The sequence below is a fragment of the Hyaena hyaena genome, unplaced genomic scaffold, assembly GCF_003009895.1.
Source record: "Hyaena hyaena isolate Hyena2069 unplaced genomic scaffold, ASM300989v1 scaffold_438, whole genome shotgun sequence".
Lineage (NCBI taxonomy): Eukaryota > Metazoa > Chordata > Mammalia > Carnivora > Hyaenidae > Hyaena > Hyaena hyaena.
The window spans coordinates 1,259,311-1,279,890 of NW_024081071.1; the positions used below are offsets into that span (position 1 = coordinate 1,259,311).

General features: G+C 41.3%; 1 protein-coding gene across 50 annotated transcripts in view; it reads left to right on the forward strand.

The window, feature by feature from the left end:
* Positions 1 to 20,580, forward strand: part of MAP4K4 (mitogen-activated protein kinase kinase kinase kinase 4) — a 188,711-nt gene that overhangs the window by 153,997 nt on the left and 14,134 nt on the right. For 2 of the 50 annotated variants that reach the window (XM_039253053.1, XM_039253057.1), the window contains exons 14-26: positions 388 to 474; positions 1,052 to 1,258; positions 2,201 to 2,362; positions 4,882 to 5,115; positions 6,035 to 6,141; positions 7,513 to 7,664; positions 8,340 to 8,437; positions 9,225 to 9,233; positions 10,437 to 10,612; positions 11,115 to 11,235; positions 12,328 to 12,519; positions 14,585 to 14,702; positions 15,015 to 15,185. In XM_039253053.1, coding sequence (XP_039108984.1) covers positions 388 to 474; positions 1,052 to 1,258; positions 2,201 to 2,362; positions 4,882 to 5,115; positions 6,035 to 6,141; positions 7,513 to 7,664; positions 8,340 to 8,437; positions 9,225 to 9,233; positions 10,437 to 10,612; positions 11,115 to 11,235; positions 12,328 to 12,519; positions 14,585 to 14,702; positions 15,015 to 15,185 — 1,834 coding nt within the window. The remainder of the gene's footprint in view (positions 1 to 387; positions 475 to 1,051; positions 1,259 to 2,200; positions 2,363 to 4,881; positions 5,116 to 6,034; positions 6,142 to 7,512; positions 7,665 to 8,339; positions 8,438 to 9,224; positions 9,234 to 10,436; positions 10,613 to 11,114; positions 11,236 to 12,327; positions 12,520 to 14,584; positions 14,703 to 15,014; positions 15,186 to 20,580) is intronic. The other 48 variants (XM_039253066.1, XM_039253069.1, XM_039253056.1 and 45 more) reach the window with 41 other exon arrangements.

Consider the following 20,580-nt stretch of genomic DNA (forward strand, 5'->3'; position numbering starts at 1 on the left):
GTTTTAAACGACTAATACGAGCTCTCTAGGGCAATGAGAACCCTCCGGTTTCTTATCTAATTAAACTTGATTTCTCTGGTCTACCACCCTTAAGAGGAATATCATAGTTCTTTGCAATCCTGCCTTTGTATATAACAGCTGCGTTCTTACCGAAGAACTTTGTATGTATCCGTGGAGTGTGTATCCTCATTTATGAGACTCCTTAGGTCTTCGTGACCAGTTTGGAAATCTTGGGGACAATCCTTCACTGTATGTTTTTAACATAGTCATCACTAAGTGAATTACTGCTGAAGACCATTGGGGCACATGGTTCTTGGTGCTCTGTTCAAGTGGTTCTGACGCTCTCCTTTGGGGTAAATTGATGGCTGGGTAATTTCTGTGTGACAGGAGTATATCAGGCGGCAGCTAGAAGAGGAGCAGCGGCACTTGGAGGCCCTTCAGCAGCAGCTGCTCCAGGAGCAGGCCGTGTTACTGGTAACGCCCCGTACCTGTCCCGTTCCGTAGCAGTAGGGCTCCTTTCTCTGTCCCTCCCCTCAGCTTTGGGCAGAGCCATGGTGCTCACCAAACCATTCTGGTTAGCGTTGTGGGCTGACAGGCTCAAACGGAGACGTCCTCCGTGGTCATGCTGCTTTGGGCACATTTTGAGGTGGCTTCTCTTTACCGATGTATTTCCTGTTAAAGAGTTAACTGTTCTCTTTGGTAGACAGCACGGTTTTAAACAGAACTTGGCATTTGGTGAGCAAACTAGCATGCCAAGGGCTGACAGTTCAAAGCACATGCCATAGGATTTTTGCCTAGTACACTAACTTTTGAAACCACCAAAACCAGCTTTTAATTGGATTCTCTCTCTGTCCAGTGATATTATGGTTAGCAACAAGCTGTCAGATTTTTCCACAGGTAATATGCTATTTTAAAATCCCGGTCATTTTGCTCTGTTACAAAACAAGGGGGACAAAAGGCATGGTCTTTGTGAAAAGTTGAGAATGACTCCAGAGAAGAGGCGAGTCGTGCAGTGTCCCATAGATTTAGTATTCTCCTCTCCCTCTCCAAGGAGTGCCGATGGCGGGAGATGGAGGAGCACCGGCAGGCAGAGAGGCTCCAGAGGCAGTTGCAACAAGAACAAGCATATCTCCTGTCTCTACAGCATGACCACAGGAGGCCGCAGCAGCAGCAGCCACCGCAGCAGGACAGGAGCAAGCCAAGCTATCACGCTCCAGAGCCTAAGCCCCACTATGAGCCTGCTGACAGAACCCGAGAGGTATTTTCTATCCTTTGTTGCTTAAATATGGATCCCGTATTGCTCATTCCCTGGGAGGTCATAGAATGACTCTTAGGAACTGTGTAATAGTAAGCCTAGATGGGCACACTCTTTTGGTTTTCTAGCCGAGAAAATACGGTTCATACAAGTGAAAGGACACTTGCCTGAGATCTCTTATCTGCTTGGTCTTTTCTCCATAGATCAGAGTGTCTCTGTTACAAATCTTGGTAAAGTGAACACTAAACTAAACATGGGGAAGATAGGATAGCAAAATCATTCTTAAAATGTACGTGAGGGGATGGTGGCCTGGTTAACTATTTTTCCAAAACCACCATGAAAATGCACGGTGCCTGTAGCCCAATTTTACTGACTTGTCAAAGATTGTGGTTTGTTAATGAAATGGGTGCATTTGGGCCACCTAGGGCCTCCTGGTAAGGATGTAGCGAAGCAGTAACTGTTCCAGAATACTAGGGACCCCAGGAGCCGGTTGGCTTCTGGAGTGTGTTAAAACATGGCCTGTAGGTGGCACCCTTCCACCACGTCTCACCCTCACTGATAGTAGATTCTAGGAGCAAGCGTTCTGCTTATCCTAGAATGCCTTTGTTTTGGTATGATGAAATGTGTTTTGAATTCATGATGATAATCTTTTAACCCTAATCCATTGATGTAGTTGGTTGTGACATTCATTTTCTTTCTTCTAGTTTATTGTCATATACAATCTTAGAATTCTTGCCAGGAGGAGATTTTAAAAGCTTAATTTTTACCTTCATATTTCTTTATCTCAAATCACATTTTAGCCCTATTATATTTGTCTCCTTTCTTTCCTTGTAGTTAGAGAAAAGAGAAAATTTCTCTCTAGGGCCCTTCCACTCTCAGACTTTCTTTGGGATCTCTGCTTTTCCTTACTAACACTGAGTTATGTCTTCTAATTCTCTGATGCAGGTGGAAGATAGATTTAGGAAAACTAACCACAGCTCCCCTGAAGCCCAGTCTAAGCAGACAGGCAGAGTATTGGAGCCACCAGTGCCTTCCAGATCAGAGTCTTTTTCCAATGGCAACTCCGAGTCTGTGCATCCTGCCCTGCAGAGACCAGCTGAGCCACAGGTAGCAATAGCCCAGTGGCTGTGGGCTGAGGTGACTCACAGTGGTTCACTAAGCCATGGGCCTGCTTGTAATGTTCACGGTTTGGTTTGTTACCACATTTAGAAAGAAAAGAGATTAGCAGGAGTAATTTTAAATGAACTTCCAGGTGATACACCCTCAGCTGATAGAGAAAAGAAGGATTTTTAAAAAAGATTTTTGTTATACTTACCAAGGATATCTAGATTCAGAGATTTCTTCTTTTAGTCTTTTTGTCTTTCCTAACTCAGATGCTCATAAACAAATGCCTTCTTTCCCTAATTCAACATTTTTTCAGGTTGGTTTTTAGAAAGTTAGTATCATAAGTATGTAGATGGAGAACCAGAACCTTTTCTTAATAACCTTTGATCCTTCGTTCCTGGCCAGTTGCACGAATGGGCTTTTAGAAAGCTGATGACTGCCCAATTGAAGTTACATGTAGAATTTCTTGGTTTGTCCAAATGTACATATTTTTCTGGGAAAAGGGCCTTTCATTATATTCTCAAAAAGTTCAAGATCCAAAAGAAGATACGATCTGGTAGGTTCTGTGTGCATTTCCCTGAAGTAGGTCAGGGTAAAGATCATGACCTTTCATTGGGTTGATCACAGCATTCTGCCTTATGTAGGTGGGGGAGACCCCCTGGGCTGAGTGCTGTGTGGTTAAAAGAAACCTCTGTCCTGTCCAGAGAAGAACGTTAATGGCAGGGATTATTGATGTCCAATATCTGAGAGGTCCTTAAAACACAGATTCCCATTCTTTTACTGAAAATAATGGACTTTTACACATTTGACCCCTAGAAGCCTGAGTTTACTTGTCATGGATGCTTGCATGTGTTAGGAGACAAAAGTTCATATTCTTGTGATCGGAGTAGCTGTGGTGTTCAGAAAAAAATCCAAGTGAGAATTTGAACATGCTTTATAACAAATAATCCCAGTATGGAAGAGTTGTTAAGAAGAAGAAGAAGAAGAAAGAAAAGAAAAGAAAAACCAGACCTAATAAGTGAAGGATGTGTTTGTGGGGATGAGGGGCATTAGGGGACAGGGAGGAATTTACATGGGGTTAGCAGTTTCTTGATTCACAGAAGAGCTGAGCCACAAGCGAGATGGCGAGGAAAGCAGGACAGGTTAAAAGGAGGGAGAGGGAAGGGAAGAGGGACTGGTGCAATAGGCTTGTTTGACAACACTTGTATGAAGAGTCTAGGACGAAAGGTTTTATTCTGAAAGTTAAATTTACAACAAATATAAAATTTTTATCTATTTGACCACTAACAACTTAGAAAATAGGAGTTTCTGAATTACGTAGGCTACTTTTTTATATTGATGATTACAGTCTCCCTTTTCCTCTTTTTACCTAACATTGCTTTGGGCTGAAACCTGTGCTTATGAAAACATTCTTTGAGGAGACTGTTCATGTAGGATTCTATTTTTAAATGCATTTTTTATTATAGTTGCATATAATGCTTTGTTTCACATTGCCAGCTGAAAATTTGGAACATTTTAACAGTCTGGGCTTATGCCAATAAGTGGAATTTGTCCCTCTCCTAGAAATCATGACCTGGGACTTATTCTGAATCTTGCATTGAGAAAAGTTGAACGAGTTGTCATTTGGTATTTTTAGTTCTCATTAAATGCATTGATGTAATAGATAGCTAGAATTATATAAATTGCAAAATTGCAATCTAAGATAATAAAGAAAATACAGATTATTTTGGAGATTGTTTTCCCAACTTAAAAGCAACCAGATTAACTCAGGAGACAAGTAGTTGTTTTATTTCTTCAGTGGTCAAGTAGAAGGCATACTCCAGCAGCACTCAGCAGAGGGAATGATAGTATTCCTAAATAAACCAAAATTCCTTTTCTCCTAACTACTATGAACATGTATAGAAATCTCTAAGGCATCAGTGTTTCAGGACTTGAGAGAAGAAAGAAGCAAAATCATTGGTGTATTTGAAAAGTTGGCTATTTTTAAGTTGTATTACTGTAGTCTGCCAGCACATAAGGGGTTTGTCTTTGCTCGTTAAGTGTGTTCTGTGGTTATTTGGTCTGAAATCTTACAAGGCCAGCTGATGGGAGGATGGATAGATAGGTCTGCATGTATGGCAGTGCCTGTCTTGTGATTTTTCTTTTCTCCCTCTCTCTGCCTGTCCACTCTCTGCTTTGACATGGATGTGCATGTAGCACCTTGTCCTCCCTTTTAGGGCTAGAGGTCTGTGAGGTTTTTTTGTGTTTCATTTTGTTTCCTTAACCTTTGTGTTTACTGCTATCTGTAATGTTACTCTGGATATTAAGAGTCTTCTTTATAAATGTACATTTGCTTTTTTCTATGTATTGTGTTCCCCAGCCTGCTTCTTCACTTAGAAGTATAACTGTTCCGCTGCTTCGCTTACCGAGTACTGTATTGCCCCAGTTTGCCTTCTCCTACTTCTTGTTTTGGATTTGGTATTGACCAGAGAAGCGTTTTATGCAGAACGCATTGAATGTTTTGTGTTTTGTTTTCTTGTAAGGTACAGTGGTCCCACCTGGCATCTCTCAAGAACAATGTTTCCCCTGTCTCGCGATCCCATTCCTTCAGTGACCCTTCTCCTCCCAAATTTGCACACCACCATCTTCGCTCTCAGGACCCATGTCCACCTTCCCGCAGTGAGGTGCTAAGTCAGAGTTCTGACTCTAAGTCGGAGGTACCTGACCCCACCCAAAAGGCTTGGTCTAGATCAGACAGTGACGAGGTGCCTCCAAGGGTAAGAAGCAGAAAGACAGATGTGTGCTTCTTTTTTCCATTTCGTTATTTTTTAAAAAATTATTTATTTTAATTAAGGGTATGATGATTTCACCAGAATGAAGGGGCAATGAAACTTCAAAGGAAGTTTTTACAGTGGGGAGAGTTCCATAGTTAGGGAATTATATTCAGCAAGTGACCAGTTAGCTTTTTATGGTTGTTGTTAATGCTATACTTAAGCACAAAGTAACAGAATAATATATGAGTAAGTCTATAAAGAATATACTTCTAGAACAAGAAGAATCGAAATGTATTTTAGCAGCTGTCTTACACATTTACACAAAAGCTATAAATAGTTTTGCAACTTTAATGATTATCAAAATTTTCAGAAAAGGTCTTTTAAGAAAAACTTAAACATTTCCAAAAAATGTTTTTTTTCTTTTTAAATTGAAGGATTTTTGTTTTTCAGTTTTTTATTGTTTTGTAATTAATGGTGAAATTAAACTCAAGGCACTTTTTCGTTTCGTAAATTTTTTCCTCCACTTGGAATTTGCTTCCTCTGAATATTTTCTTGCTTCCTACCAATCTTCATTTCCTACTGATCCGTTTGTAGACCATTGTTTGGTTTCTTTGAGCTTATTTTCCTGATTCTCACATTATCTCAGCAAAATGCTTTGTATGTTCCCTGCCACCAAGCTTCAGTACAAACATCATTTAAATGTTACAGAAGTGTACAAAGGCTGTTTGTCTTGGCTCCTCTGATGCCTTTAACTTAAATTTTCTCTATCATATTGTATCAGTGGAGGGCAGAGAAGGATCAGGGATCGGGGTAGTGATAGTAAGGCTCACATAATTCGGACTGTTGTAAAAATGTGTTTTGGTAGGGAATCTTTTTGCTTCTCATTTTCAATAATTTAATTGCTATATTTTTCTACCCCAAGGTTCCTGTGAGGACAACATCTCGTTCCCCTGTTCTGTCGCGTCGGGATTCCCCACTGCAAGGCAGTGGACAGCAAAATAGTCAAGCAGGTCAAAGAAACTCCACCAGGTAAGAGAAGAGGGAGGCTTAAGAATAGGTGTACTGTGCAGCATATTCCATCATGTTTGTTTTCATAGAAATGCTCATAAGCATGGTACCATCTGGGCCAAAGAGATTATCAGCTTATAAAAGAAAACTGCTAGGACATCCATTATCATGAATAATAGCAAACTGGTCTCTGGTGAAAAGACAGTCTGAATCCAGTTGTGTTTTGGCAGTTTTGAAATGAAAACTCCCTGTCTGTTACTGTAACCTGAGGGAGTTTATCCTCTAATGGATGTCCTCATACCTTTGGAGTGCTGTGGAAATCACAGACTAAAGAAAGTCCACGGTTGACTTGCAGTCTATAAAAAACTAGTGAGTTAACCAAATAATATTTTTAGGTTGTAGAGCTGTACTGCTTTTTAAAATGGCTGAACAGCTATTTAAATTTGAGTTTAACTTAAATTCAATAAAATTAAAAGTTACTTTCCTTAGCTACGCTAGTCCCATTTCGTACACGCACTAGCCACGTGCAGGTATGGATATCATGTTACACTACTCAGCTCTTGAGTATTTCCATCCTCTCCCTGATTTCCATTGGCCACTGCCATCCTAGGTGAAGGGAAGGGCACTATGCTGACTGTTTTGTGTTGATCATCACCAAACCTCTGGAGTCAGTCTTCTGCACATTGACCCTTTTAGAACTTGAAGTGCTGAGATGGATAACGGGCCAGAAGCTACAGAGAGCCTTCTTCGTCCTTAAATGATCAGGGTGGACTGTGGGATTCTCCTGTGACTAAGTCTGTGTATTAATTGTAACCTAGCAAATTTGTGCTCTGATTGCATCTGCGGCCAGGGTCCTGCAGAGCCTGTGCTCTCTGCCACATTTCTAACACAGCCCATCCAGAGGAGTATGCTGCATAAATGTTGGCTCTTGAAGGCATTTATGGACAATGAGAATGGCATAATTTTGTGTGTGATTACATAAGTAGCATTTTTAATAATAAGAAACTGAGTTTGTAGCTGTGACAGAAATAGTAATACTTTCAGACTGAACAGTAGCATTTTCTGTCCGTTGTGATTAAGATGTGGGGTCTGCTAATGGTAGCCTGTCATTTAACATTTTTGACATAAGATTATCTGAGATACTTTGTATACCCCAAACCAGTGTAACATGTGTCAACTATACTTGAATTTAAAAAAGGATATCTGAGGTAAAATCCATGAATAACCTAATTAACTTTTGGTGAATTCAATGTTAAATGCTGTTTAAATGTTAAATGTTGCCATTTTTTCTCATCATAGCTACATTTCAGAGACATCGATGGACACATCATGCATATGTTTATAATTTGATCTTGGGATAATGCATTCACTATTCTCTCTTCTTTTCTACAGCAGTATTGAGCCCAGACTGCTGTGGGAGAGAGTGGAGAAGCTGGTGCCCCGGCCTGGCAGTGGCAGCTCCTCTGGGTCCAGCAACTCTGGATCCCAGCCTGGGTCCCACCCTGGGTCTCAGAGTGGCTCTGGGGAGCGCTTCAGAGTGAGATGTAGGATGCCTTTGTATTTCCCTTCCCTCATTAACAGTATTAGGCTATGATTGTGTGTTGGAGATCCTTTTTAATCATGTAAAAAGGCCTGTGGTTTTTTTCACAGCTACATATCACAAAACAGTGTTTCAGTACAGGTTGCTAATACTACCGTAATTTTAATAATAAAGAGTTCACTTTTGAGAGCTTACACATGCCTCGCACTGTGAACACTTTATATGCATTATCTCTTTTAATCCTTAAAATAACCCCATGAGAGAGAGAGAGATGTATTGTGTCTCCATTTTAGAGATTAAAGCAACTGCAGTTTAGTGAGATTGATAACTTATTGTCCGAGATGATTAGCTAAATGTCCGAGCTGGGATTTGAACCCACTTCTTTGAATGTAGACTCCCATCCATGCTGTCATCATTACTGGTTATTTTAACTGTCAAAATATTAAGTTAGTGAAAGTTCCCTCTAGTATATTACTTGACATAACGTAACAAGGCATTATGAATACACGTTAAGCAGAGTCACACCTGTGTGCAAAGAAGGCCTGCCATGAGTGGGGCTAGCAGAAGTGGGCGGAGCTTAGGGAAGGGAGACAAAGGCTGAGTGGGCTGGGTCAGCTTTATATGATGCACTTCTCTGTGTTTATCTGTTTCTGTCTATCTTGTCTCTTGAATTTCACAGCATCATCCAAATCTGAAGGTTCCCCATCTCAGCGCCTTGAAAATGCAGTGAAAAAACCTGAAGATAAGAAGGAAGTTTTTAGACCTCTCAAACCTGCTGTAAGAATTCTACAAAATCAATTTTACTTATCCCAAGATTGAGTGAGATCTCTTAAAAATATATGGTTAGGAGGCCTGCTGTCCTTTTTATGGGGGCTCCCTAACAAATCTGAGGACTTAGAAGGAGTGCCATGTCTTCATACACACCTGTGCATACCCACACCTCACTACTATAGTCCTTTTTTTCCCCCAAAAAAATACAGAAAAAAGAAAAGCCTTTTTATTTTTACCTCTTTGCTCAGCGTTAACCTTTATGTATTCTTGATGAGTTGGGCATTTGCAAAACTGGCTTTAAAATTTTTTTTAATTTTTTTAAAAATTAATTTTGAGTGGGAGTGGCAGAGAGAGAAAATCTCAAGCAGATAGCACATTCGGTGTAGAGCCCGACATAAGGCTTAATCCCACAACCTTGGGATCATGACCTGAACTGAAATCCAAAAGTGTCGGATGCTTAAACAACTCAGCCACCTAGGTGCCCCAAAATTGTCTTGTAGAGTAAACTTTTTTCACTTTACCTTCTTCAGTTCACCTATTATTTAAATTCTGCCTTTTGATACCAGGAATGACAATTGTGACTTCCTTACACTTGGCATTTAATCCTTGTTGCATTAACTGACCATGTAACTGTGCTCATTGTGGGATTTTAAGCCTTTTGGAATTTTGATTTCTTGCTTGAATTGATTTCTGTACTTCCCCCTCACTCCCCTTTCTCCCATGCTTCCTTGCGCTGTGCATTCTTCATCACTGACGGCTTCTCCGGCTCGCTGAAACCGCTGCTGCACCGAAGGGTGAAGTGGTAAGCCCCGTCTCTGAAAGAGTCTGCAGCAGAACAACATTCCAGCTGCCTCTCCAATTTAGCTTACAATCTATCTACGTTTCCTTTCCTCCCTCAGCTTGCCTTTTTGTTCTTTTCTAGAATTCAAAAGTCCTAGACTTCTGCTTTATCTTTCTAACAAAGAATTTACTGCATACATTTATTATTAAATACAGCTTCTAAAAATAACTTCTTAAAAAGCTACAGTTGTAATCATGAAATAGTAAAACTTGAGGTCCAGTACAGTTACTTCAGACGCTTAAGCTCAAAAAGTACAAGATATTCTTACCTGTGGAGCAGGAAACTCAGATGGAACTGCTAAAAAGGAAAAGTGACTATATAGCCTGCCTTTTAAAAAAGTCATTACTTCCAAATGTAATTCCCAAGTAGAAACTTTAGACTTTTATATGAAAATGTGGAGTATAAATAGTAATTACACTTGAAAATTATATTTGGAAAATTGTGTATTAAAATATCTCAGTATGGATGGGTAAAAGGAAATGAAGCTCCTTTTGAACAGTATCTTTTAACATGAATATCCGTTGTGTCTGATGTTCATATTTGTTGGCAGTGTTGCGGGGACGTGTGGGTAAGGTGGCGCCTGGGAAGCGCGCCTCACCCCCTGTCCACAGCTGCACACACTGCCACCACTTCCTCACTTTCTGTGCCATGGACCTTCTTAGGAATGTGGCAAGTTGTTAACAGTCCATGAAGGGAGATATGAATACTATACTCCCATTTTGTAGCTTTGAAATTGTTAAAAATAACAAGTTTGCCCAATAAAAACTTTCAGTCAACCCTTTTTAACTAAAATCTTACTTTTTGGATAGTCTTCAGAGAAGACTTTGTTATATGGGCAGAACTCCAAGGATTTGCCTTCACACACTTGTTGATATAGAATTTTATGTTTAGTTTTTAAAAAACACTATTACCTTAGTGTAAGCAGATTGGTTTTTATTGTGAGATTTGAACTGTGTGCGACATCTTTAGCTTTTTATTTTTTTTTCCTTTCAAAACCTTGAAGAGCTCACCTTCCTATTAATTATACTGGTAAATATTACAAAATTGATGTTGTGGCTCTTATCAGTAGTTAAAATGAAGAATGTCTCCTAATTCGCTGTTTCCCCCCCGTTGCCCCCTGCGTGTGCCCCTTTGCCTTACTCTCTTTTTTGTCCTGTGCATTAGGATTTGACTGCACTGGCTAAAGAACTTCGAGCAGTGGAAGATGTGCGACCGCCACACAAAGTGACAGACTACTCCTCATCCAGTGAAGAGTCAGGGACAACAGATGAGGAAGATGATGACGTAGATCAAGAAGGGCCTGAGGAACCCACCTCTGGACCAGAGGACACCAGAGCAGCGTCAGTCCTTGGTGTATTTTAGAGAGCTGAGAGTGTCTCCACTGAGCTTTCTTTCCATTTGGAACCAGTGTTTTCTAAACCTATCCTGATACTATGGCCATGTAACACTTAGTTCTCCTGGATTCAGCAGCAGACAGCCTTCATGGTTTTCCGCCTTCTCCTTGTGTGCGTGTCTGTGTCAGTGCCTCTCCCCAGGACACCAGCATGTATTTTATTTTATGTTATGTTATGTTACGTTACGTTACGTTATTTCAGGATACGACAAAAGAGGAGTTTCATTTTGGTTGAACCACATTAACCATAAGAATTTATCCTAAATTATTTGCTCAAAAGCACGATACTGGCTGAAAGGGAAAAGCTAAGCATTTATTTTCCTTGAGAAAACTATATCTGTGTAGCCTGATCTCATCTTCTGCCTTTGGGAAGGTGAAAAATCTTAAACAGGATGTTCTCGACTCATGGGATTATTATGGCCCTTCACTTCTGAATTTTGTTCCGATAGGTCATCTCTGAATTTGAGCAATGGTGAAACAGAATCTGTGAAAACCATGATTGTCCATGATGATGTAGAAAGTGAACCAGCCATGACCCCATCCAAGGAGGGCACTCTAATCGTTCGCCAGGTACCTGTGTCTTCTCTTTGTTGTCAGAGGCAGAGCTTCTCCTGTAGTCATTAACCCACTTGCTCATTCACTCACTCATGCTGTTTCTACATCATCATCTGTTTTCATGTTAACAAGACCCAGAGGGTAGAGTGTCGGGGGCTAGGGAGGCAGGTGTGTACTGCATGCCAAGAAGGTAGCTAGCGGTTTTCCACCCCACATTGCTGCTCCTCTGCATGTTTGCGGCAGCCCTCATTCAAGCACCACGCCGATTCTCACAGTGTGTGTCTGAGCAGTAGCAGGGCCACGGGGAGTCCTGCAGCCAGCATGCAGGATGAGGAGGCAGACCCGGTCTATAGCAGGGCGGCTGCAGAGGTTCTGCAGAGAGCTCCCAGCTCTGGGCAGCCGCAGTGCTCGGCAGGAGCAGCCCTTGGGCAGGAGCAGTTGAAGAGCAGATGAGCCTCATCAGTCACAGGAGGGCCTCGTGGAGCAGAAGGGCTGGGAGGTCTCTCTTGTGCGTTCCAAAACGTTAGTTTCCTCACTTGTTGAATATTAAATGTGTACCACCCTGCTGTGCTCAGTTCGGGTTACTCAGTTTTACAACCGTCTGTTCATTTCTTAGCTTAGAAGACAGAGAAGTGATGCGCTTCCCTGACATAGAACAGGCGCCTTTCTAGTGTTTTGGACTTTTCCTGAGTGTGTTTCAAGCAATGGCAATGCATTCGGATGGAAAGTGGGGAGAACGCGGAAAAGACCAGGATTCAAAGAAGTGACAGGGTACTCTCTAGAGCTTTAGACAGAAAGATTTTTAAGGAAAAAAAAAAAAAAAAGGCTAGTGGCTTTGGTAACAACAGCTAGTGTGGCAGATAAACCAATTAAGCAGTCACCGTGCAAGTCCTGTGGCCACCAGATAAGGTACTTTGAGTTCTGTGGGCTCAAGGTAGGCATTCGGTGAGGAAGTGTGAACAATTCCGGCCAGTTTCCTGCGGTCTTTCTTTGATAATTTAACAGAGTTTTGAAAAGTCACACAGCACCGTTAAGTCAGTTATCAGTAGGGTCATAGGGAATTTCAGCAGCGCTTGAGCCAGACGAGTGTGCCTGTTTTTTCTACAGAGTACAGTTGACCAAAAGCGCGCCAGCCATCATGAGAGCAATGGCTTTGCCGGTCGCATTCACCTCTTGCCAGATCTCTTACAGCAAAGCCATTCCTCCTCCACTTCCTCCACCTCTTCCTCCCCATCCTCCAGCCAGCCGACACCCACCATGTCCCCACAGACACCCCAGGACAAGCTCACTACTAATGAGGTATGTCTCGCACCACAGCTGGCTGCTTTCATAGGGTTTGACCAGCACTGCCTAGTAGCTAGTTTGCAGAGGAGACCTTTCCCACACCCCTCACCCCTCCCTTCCCCCTGCTTTCTTCTGTCACCTACCCTTCTCCCCAACCCCAAGTAACATGTTTCAGATCTGCATACAAATCCCTTAACCCTAGATCAATGTCCCTTCAACTTGCCAGTTCACTGTTTACTTTTCTCTAGATGAGTGTAGTTGCATGGCTTTCTTTATTGAGTTTACTTTTTTAAAAGTCTAAATAAAATGATTTGCTGTGTTCTCAGATTCATATTTGGCATGAAATTCTTGTAGTCATTTGTGGAATCTGCCTTTTTCATTCGTTTTATCTGTTAAGTAAAATATAGAAAATTTGATTAAGCAGACTTGGCCTTAATCTGGACAAACTTGTTATCCTATACAGGAGTCTCCTTCAAACAGGGCTGGGTTGCTTTTTGTTTTTGTTGGGGGGGAGATTGTTGGTTGGTTACTCATTTGTATTCACCAGCCCTGTTAAAAGGGCATCTTTCCTTGAAATTCAACTTCTCACAGAGTTCAAGATACAGCCAAATGATTCTTAGGGAAATGTAGAAAACTAGAATGTTAAGAAGAACAAAGGTCTGAGCATGCTTTAATTTAAATATTTGAATAGGAAATTTGGTGTGCTCGTTTGAAGGCTTGGCTGTGGTGCTCATCCTGGGTGCTAGTTGGGTGATGCTTTGCTCTTTGGAACAAGATTATGTCCCAAGTGCAGTGACATAGTCCACTTTGAGCACCCTGTACTAAATTAAACAAGTGGTTTGCTTTCTTGAGATTTGGTTTAAATGCATTTGTCTAATGGTCGAAGGGAGGTTGAGAGTGGCACGTAGTAGTAGCTTCAGCCAATCTTGTTAATGTAAACATTTAACTGCCAACCTGTCTCTACCTGCTCCTGTTTGGTTCCCTTGTTAGAAAGAATCAGAATAATCCTCTCCCTCCGAGAAGCAGGGCCAAGTCAACTGCTTCCAAGGTGGGCTTGCATCAGATTGGCCATCGGATGGATTGGCCGTTGATCACAGGATGGGGTGGAAAGCTTGCCATCAGGCAGCTGTGTCAATGGGAGGAGAGACCCTGGAAGCCGAGGCTGGGTTGGGCTCTAGGACATGGTGACTCTCAGCTGCCTGTGGAGGGCGGAAGGTTTCAGGACGAAAGCACTTGATCAGAAGTGTTCTTTTTTCTCTAGCGATATATCCCACCTACACTCACATTTCTCCTTATATTTATATTTAAACTTTGCTCCATTTTGCTCTGATGTCCAGTATTTACTATAACCCTTAACTCACTAAACTGGCAAGTTTATTTTTCTGTTTGTTTTGTTTTTAATTGTCATTACATTTCCACTTAACAATTTGTTTCACTTTCTTTGTGTTTTGTTATTTTTTTTGTCTTAAGTTACACTATTAACCAAAACACTAGTGTTCCTAAAAGAGCAAAAGAATGTGCCGTATCTTGTTGCTTGCACTTTTCACTAATGAGCCCCTGTTCGATACGGGTTTACTGATGACGCACCTAAAACGGGGGTAGCCAAAGCTTCTGTAACTTTCTGGCACGAGGCTCACTTTAAAATGAATAATACAAAGTAAAGATTTGCCAATATTCCAACATAGATTAATTGGCCTTTTTTTTGGGCAGAAGAATAAAGTCAGAAATTAATGAATTGAGATAGACCTTTCAAACCTCTCCTTCAGGAGTTTTTATTATAATTATTTATTTAAAAACTTGGAGCATGAAGTACAGATTTTGTCGGTAGCTCACAGCGTTGCTGTCTTAGATGAAGAATACTGCTGAAGAGACATGTAGCTCTTGGTGGTGCCAGGTTGTAATAGCCTGTTGTTGGGGTGTGTTGTGCCCATGCAGAGGCACCCCTGTGAGGATTTGGGGGGAGCGAAGCAGGAGTGATAGGCCTTCCTACTGGGAAATTGTGCAGTATAGAAGTGGGTTGAAATGTATGTTCATCTTTTTAATGTCATTTGTATTAATAAACTTGAAATTTACATTGCAGACTCAGTCCGCTAGTAGCACACTCCAGAAACACAAATCTTCCTCCTCCTTTACACCTTTTATAGACCCCAGATTACTACAGATTTCTCCATCTAGTGGGACAACAGTGACTTCTGTGGGTAAGTAAAGGAGCAGCAGGACAGCAGCTGACAGAATGTGGTCACTGTGTGCTGGTCTCTCTGACGGCTTGGGCATGGCATGGTGGTGGTTTGCAGGTTCAGGCCTCGGGTACACAGACACCCATGCCGCTTGCACTGCCGTGTTTGCAGTGAGCTGCACAGTCCGTTTCCTTTTCCCATAGATCTTTCTTACAAATTTCTTTTCCTTGACAGAGTCGGTTATAACATGTGAATATTCATTGAGGTGTAGCAGGGGAGGGAGGCAAGCGCATTATGAGTACAGAAAATAATATCAAATGTACTGTGTTCTAGTGGGATTTTCCTGTGATGGAATGAGACCAGAAGCCATAAGGCAAGATCCTACCCGGAAGGGCTCAGTGGTCAATGTGAATCCCACCAATACTAGGCCACAGAGTGACACCCCAGAGATTCGTAAATATAAGAAGAGATTTAATTCCGAGATTCTGTGTGCTGCCTTATGGGGTAGGTATCATACCGCTACTATGGCTCTTTTTTTTTAATTTTTAATTTGTTTTTATTATTTTTTTAATTTTACAGATAGTTTGTTGTCAAGTTAGTTTCCATATAACACCTAGTGCTCATCCCCACAAGTGCCCTCCACCATGCCTATCACCCCCCCACACCCATCAGTCCTCAGTTTGTTCTCAGCATCAAGAGTCTCTCATGGTTTGCCTCTCTCCCTCTCCCCCTCCATTTCCCCCCTTTTCTCCCCCACAGTCCTCTGTTAAGTTCCTCCTAATCCTCCTATACGTGCAAACATATGGTATTTGTCCTTCTCTGCCTGACTTATTTCGCTCAGCATAACACCCTCAAGGTCCATCCATGTAGCTACCATGGCCAGATTTCATTCTTTCTCATTGCCATGTAGTATTCCATCATATAGATAAACCACATCTTCTTGATCCATTCTTCTGTTGATGGACACTTAAGCTCTTTCCATGTTTTGGCTGTTTTTGAGAGAGCTGCTATGAACATTGGGGTACATGTGCTCCTATGCATCAACACTCCTGTATCCCTTGGGTCAATTCCTAGCAGTGCTGTTGCTGGGTCATAGGGGGGTTCTATTGTTAATTTTTTAAGGAATTTCCACACTGTTTTCCAGAGGGACTGCACCAGTTTACATTCAGTTTGGGGGAGTTTTTAAAGGATTGTTGACAGTTAAGTTGGAAAACTGTTTTTTTTTAATGTTTATTAATTTATTTTGAGAGAGAGGGGGTTGGTGGGGGGAGACAGAGATAATCCCTGGCAGGCTTCCTGCTCTGCCTGGAGCCCAATGGCGGGGCTCGATCTCAAAACCATGAGATCGCAACCTGAGTTAATACCAAGAGTCAAACGCTCAATTGTCTGAGCCACCCAGGCGCCCCTGGTGAGAAGACTTCTGTGATGCCCACCCTTGTAGCCTTCTCCTGTAGAATCATGCAGGCACGTGTGTTTTCACGAACTTGTTTCAGTCGATGGCTAATCTCTTATTTCTTCATGTAAAGAAAAAAGTAGAAAGATGAGAAAGACATTCGATGTGGTCCTTATTAATAGGGAGAATGAAGAAATTTGTTGGATTACAGTTTAATGTTTTTCCTTGCTCTTCAACCCTTGGGGCTAACATGGAAATGAAGCTTTTAAAAGCAGTTTTCCTCACTGGCTGGAGTCTGCAGAAGGGGCTGTTGTGCTGACTTTCCCTGCTGCATCTCTCCAGTGTTGGTATAACATGTTCACAGCCTAAGATGCCGCGAGAGGCTGAGCCTGCCACACACAGGACTGTGCCCTCTTGCATTCTGAAGCCGGCCTATCAACACCTTTCTCGCCCACAGATAGACTCTGCTCTTGGCCTTAACTTGTCTGCTAGTCCTAGGCTCTGTTCACGTTCTCCTCCTGCCTGAACCCCAAAGTCTGGTTTTAGCAGGGACCCTGTTTCTAATCAGAATAGTTTCTTCTTCCCCTGACATTACACGTTTAAGTGGACAGAAGACATGTGATCCACTTTGGTTTGAGTGCACAGCATGTCTGTCCGTTGACTCCTCTCCTGCCCCTTTTACCAGCTCCTGCTTGGCCTTCTCCCAAGGGGTTTGGGAGAGGCCTTTCCCCTTTGCAGACACACCTGCTTTCTCTTTCACTCTTTGAGTTCTGGGTTTCTGTCCTTGTCACCACTGAGTATCTTAAGTCCCCTATATCAGAACACCTTTCCTGTATTAACCTTGTAGGTAACGGTAACAGTTGCCAGTTGGAGGGTGATTACAAGGATCATGTGAAAGCAGCTGGCACAGCATTGTCACTGCATGGCACTGTTAGTGTTGCTCCATGAATGCCAGTTGTGATCACATCACAGAGTTGAGCTTCATCATGTCTGTTCTTTTTAAAGGCCTTTCATGGGGGTGTGTATATCCTCAAAATTATACTTAATGTAGTGTCAAGTAAGTTAATTCTTTTGAAATTGCTGAAGTAACTTTTACCTAGAATATTTGCACTTGGTACCAGTCTTGCACTGATTTTACACTAATGTCCCCAAAGTGCTGGACCCTTTCTGTGCTGTTAACTGATTTAATGAAAGTCCTCCTTCTTGTTATCTTCTTTAATACCTCAGAGAGTAAGAGAGGATCTCGAGCTTGTGTTTTTAGAAATGTGGTGGAACTTTCTGTTTTATCAGTATGTGGAAAGTAGAGATAGGCAAGATGACTTGAAGTTGAAATGCATTTGTATAAATTCATGTATTTGAGTTGCTCCTTGGCTCAGGACACATCAGTGGTGGGTTTCCTTAACCTGCCTGTGATAGCTAAGCTAAAAAATAAGTTAAAAAAGAAGGCTTTTAAAGACTTAGACACAGAAAAGTTAAGACATGTACTATGAGAGAGAGAGCCCGACAAGGGGAGAAAATTCAGAGGACACTAGCATATTATTTTGAAATGGTAACACTGATGCATTGAAGGTCTGCTGACCAGTGTTAGATAGGTTAGACCGGCTTTTTGTGTGTCTTAGAAAATGCTAGCCTCGGGGCGCCTGGGTGTTTCAGTCACGTAAGCACCCTACTCTTGGTTTGGCTTAGGTCATGATCTCATGGTTTGTGGGATGAAGTTCCATGTCGAGCTCTGCACTGACACCACAGACCCTGCATGGGATTCTCTCCTTCTCCCTCTGCCCCTCTCTTGCTCACTCTCTCTCGTAACAAATAAACTTAAAAACAAAAATTAAAAAAAGAAAATGCTAGCTTCAAACATTCTTTTTTAATCATTTCATATAATTGACTTTAGCTTTGCAAGATGCTGCTACCTATTTATTATATTTTTGTGATAAGACAGTTTTCCCATTCACAGCCAGGATTATTTTCACACATATTTTGAACATGATTGTTCCCACTCTGGTTGTTTTTTTCTTTTTTTCTTTTTTCTTTCTTTTTCTTTTTAATTTTTAAAAGTAATATCTACACCTAATGTGAGGCTCAAAACCTACAACCCCTGGATCAAGAGTCACATGTCTACAGACTGAGCCCACCGGGGGCCCCTGTTCCCACTCTTTTTTTTTTTTTAAACATTTATTTATTTTTGAGAGACAGAGAGAGACAGATCATGAGCAGGGGAGGGGCAGAGAGAGAGGGACACACAGAATCAGAAGCAGGCTCCAGGCTCTGAGCTGTCAGCACAGAGCCCAATGCGGGCGGGGCTCAAACCCACAAACTGTGAGATCACGACCTGAGCCAAAGTTGGAAGTTCAACCAACTGAGCCACCCAGGCGCCCCTGTCCCCACTCTTAACAGTAAACTGTCTGCAGTTTACTACAGAGTGTTGCCTATAATATCATCAAAGGATTTAAAGGAAACTTTAAGTCACACGTTATAGAGCTAATAACCATTCTTCCCATCAACTTAAACCAGATTCCTATGAATACAGTCTCAGTTCCCAGTATAGCTTGCCTTTGAGCAATTAGTGTTTAAAGTTTAATTATATCTAACAGTTGAAAGATTTAAAAAGTATATTATAAAAGGTTATTGGAGCATGCAACTTAATTTTTTTCATGGACCCATAATTTCCAAGGTGGTTATTTTCCAGTGACTATCAGTATTCCTCTGAGTACTAACATTCAGTACTTTACAGAATTACATACTTCTTGGAAATACATAATGGAGAATTATCAGGTAGAGTATAAGTGTCAAAATATATGCATTTTTTGTGTTTATGAAAAGACTTCAGTTTTTTTTTCCTTTGTTATATCTTACTGTAAAATCTTGATTGATGTTTGGATGCTATTTGTTTTTGGAAACCACAAATAATAGATTTCAGAAGCTCATATTTTGGGTACTTATTACCAGATTTTTTATATGGATCTTTCAGCTACTTGATATTAAAGATTGGGAAAATAATGAAATATTACATAAAATGGAATCTTTGGAATGAACTCTATCTGGAAACAGCTCTATCAGTTAATGTTTTGTTTTTCTGCTGCAAATAACTGTGAAGCCAGTTAGAATTACCTCATCTAGGTATGTGGAGGGAAAACACTAAGAATGATGTCCATATAGAGTACTACATTGATAGGGAGATAGTCACCACAAAATAGTGAACCTCAAAAGTAAAATCATATGAAAATGAATGGAGCATTACATAAGCATTAATTTTTCTTGCAGTGATGATAAATGTGTTTTTAAATTGGATAGCATTTTTTTTCCTTAGCATTAAGTAATTCTCTGGTGTGTATCATCTTTCTATTAAAAGACTTTTTCATGGAAAAACGTGATGCCTTCTAAACCTTATAAAGTGTGAGGCTGTGAACCCTAATTCAAAGCCACAATGTTACCTGATGAATAAAATAGTAGTATCAGCCATAGCTGCCCTGGCTGTTATGGTAGCCACTAGTTTCACGTGGCTATTTAAATTTAAGTGAATTAAAATGGAAATTTCAGCTCCTCAGTTGCGCCAGCCATGTTTCAAGTGCTCAGCACCCACATGTGGCTGTTGGCTAACACACTGGACATCAAGATAAAAAGTTCTGTTGGACAAGGCTGTTCTGGATGGCGCATTCTAAAAGTCTTAATTAAAAGTGATAGACAAAGCCATATGCATTCATAAGCCTTTTCCTTCTGCTCTTCAAATGACCATACCTTGAGAGTTTTGTTTACTTTTAATGGTTACTCTTAATGAGTAGTGAATACTCAGGTTTTTCTTTCCTCAAAGTTTCTGAAGCTCATTAATACTATGTCAGGTTCTAACAGGCTCTCGTTAACGGCAATAGCAGATGGAAAGTACCTGTGATTTGGTGGAGGCAGATGTGGGGCAGCACATACAGCAATGCTCTTGTGAACCATACCACTGTTTGTGCAAGGGCAAGATGAAAACCTGCATCATATGCCTAATAGGTTTTTAATGGAGGCTTTTCTCAGGTCACACTGTTATTGGCAACTGTAGATGTCTGGATTCATGAGGACCTTTTTACACATTTTACATTTTTTGAGGACTCAAGGGATAGTGTTGTATTAGTTTAGAGCCTACAGTGTTTCAGCACATTTGTAACTGTGGTCCTGGGGAGCCTTACGCTCTTGTTAGTTGAAGTTCTTATTTGCATTTGAATGGCAGTGTGATAGTAACTACATATGTAAATTCCAGGTTCCCAGCTTTCCCCCTAGACCCCAAAAGGTGTGTCCAGTTTTGTCACAAGGATTGCTTGGGCACAGATACTGTCCTCCAAGTCTTGGGTTTCACCTGCCCAATATGGACCAGGCACAGAGCTGAGAGAGAGCTGGGAGGGTGTGGAGGGTGTTTCCTTGTTGCCTTCACAGTTGTTTATTTAAAGTTTTCTGGAAATACGGGTGTGTGTGTGTGTGTGTGTGTGTGCGCGCGCGCGCGCGCACGCGTGTTCCTGTGTAATAAAACAT